Below are 1,791 nucleotides of genomic sequence, written 5' to 3' on the forward strand. Positions count from 1 at the left end.
ACAACATATTAATTCACGGTGTTCCTATCAACACGAATCCTCTAGTTTGGCTGCATGGGGAAATACTTCCAATCTTCCCGCGAATTTGAGAAAGATTGCCGACGTAGATATCGCTAAATACACGCAAGACAACTGGGAGGAATTGAGACACGAATGGGAACCTTACGCCAAGAGAGACACGCTCTGTTTGGGAGCTTGTTTGATAAAATACAACCATGTCACGAAAGAAGTTGTAAACCAGAATATGTCCAATAATCTAACGGCTCCATCTTATCTTTAAAGGGTTGGTATTATTTATATCATTACGATAAAGAAATGGTGGAAGAAGAATGGTATGAAACTACTAGAATGGTTGCGAAACATACCGAAAACGAAAATATAGAAAAAGTTTATTCGCACACTAATCCTTTTATAAGAAATTTTATCAGACGATCTATTAAAGGAGGAAGAGTTTCTGCAAATAGAAAATCATTTGAAACGAACAAAATGGATGAAATTTGTAACGTATTAAAGGAATATATTTCGCAAAGTGAAACACGAAGTGATAACATAATTGATTTATTCAAAGAATACAGCGCAAGCACAAAAGACAAAACGGAAGTTCATTCGAGACTTAAAAAAATAGAATGTACTAAACTAATGGCATTTGATGCTAACGGTTTATACGCTTCCGCCATGTCTGATTTAGACAGTGAATATCCGAGAGCGGAAAGTGGAAGACCGTTTCTACCAGAAGAAGAAAAAGAATTTGTAAAACTCTTCAATAAACAAAAATTCAGACCTAGAACAGCTATTTTAACAGTGTGGTTTGACTATCCCAAAAACATGTTCTTCCAACTGATACCAGCTAAAGATAAAATCCATTTCACGAATAAAGAAGGTAAAAAGGAAACTGGTAACAAAATCAGGTTCAGAAATGGTTTCTGTCACGACGTTTTAACGTCGGTTGATATTCAAGAAATAGTGAAAGCCGGTGGACGAATTATTAGAATATTAGATGGTATAGTTTACGAAGAAAATTTTAAAACTCCACCCTATAGAGATTATATTTTAATTTTGAGAGATTTAAGAAATAAATATAAACGAGAAGGTAATATCGTGGGTAGTAACTGCATGAAATTATTAGGTAATTCCTTGTATGGTAAATCAATTCAGAAAGATATATTCACAACTAGACATTTATGGAATGAAGCAACTTTACAGGCCAACTTTGATTCACGTGTTAAAACCTATGAGAAAATTAATGATAATCAATATATTGTTGAAACAGAAATTGAAGAAAAAGAGATTACTACCGAAGATAGTAAATCTACACGACTAACACTTAGTCATTTGGGATCATTCGTTTTATCTCACAGTAAAAAAATAATGAACAATTTCATTCACGTCATAAATGGATTTTATAAACCCGAAATATACTATACGATAGTTTGTACATTTCATCCAAAAATTGGAAAAAACTAAACAGAGCTGGTTTGGTCTCCGAAAAAGACTATTGCAAAGGTAAAAACGATTACGGTGACGGTGGAATTATATTTGGTTTATATTTAGCACCAAAAGTCAAATACAACATCGTTTTGACTTCTGATGGTGTCTTAAAAGAAAAGAAAACGTTTAAAGGTTATTCTAGTGATAAGATAAGTGTAGAAGATTACGTTCAGTTAGCAAGCGGACATGATGTGTCGAACGAATTTAATAAACCATGGGAAAAAAGTTTCACCAATGGAGTAGTTATTCCAAATGATAAACAAACTAAAGTTTTTAGAAGTTATTTGAATAATGTTAAAAGAA

The 1,791-nt window shown here is 32.8% G+C and overlaps 1 protein-coding gene across 1 annotated transcript; it reads left to right on the forward strand.

Moving 5' to 3' along the window:
• Window positions 1-315: 315 nt before the first annotated feature.
• LOTGIDRAFT_175829 (hypothetical protein) lies at window positions 316-1,464 on the forward strand (the record flags this gene model as incomplete). Its single annotated transcript, XM_009060835.1, has 1 exon — window positions 316-1,464. The coding sequence occupies one exon, from the start codon at window positions 316-318 to the stop codon at window positions 1,462-1,464; it is 1,149 nt and encodes a 382-aa protein (XP_009059083.1).
• Window positions 1,465-1,791: the final 327 nt, after the last annotated feature.

This window comes from Lottia gigantea (assembly GCF_000327385.1).
Source record: "Lottia gigantea unplaced genomic scaffold LOTGIsca_443, whole genome shotgun sequence".
Taxonomy (NCBI): Eukaryota; Metazoa; Mollusca; class Gastropoda; family Lottiidae; genus Lottia; species Lottia gigantea.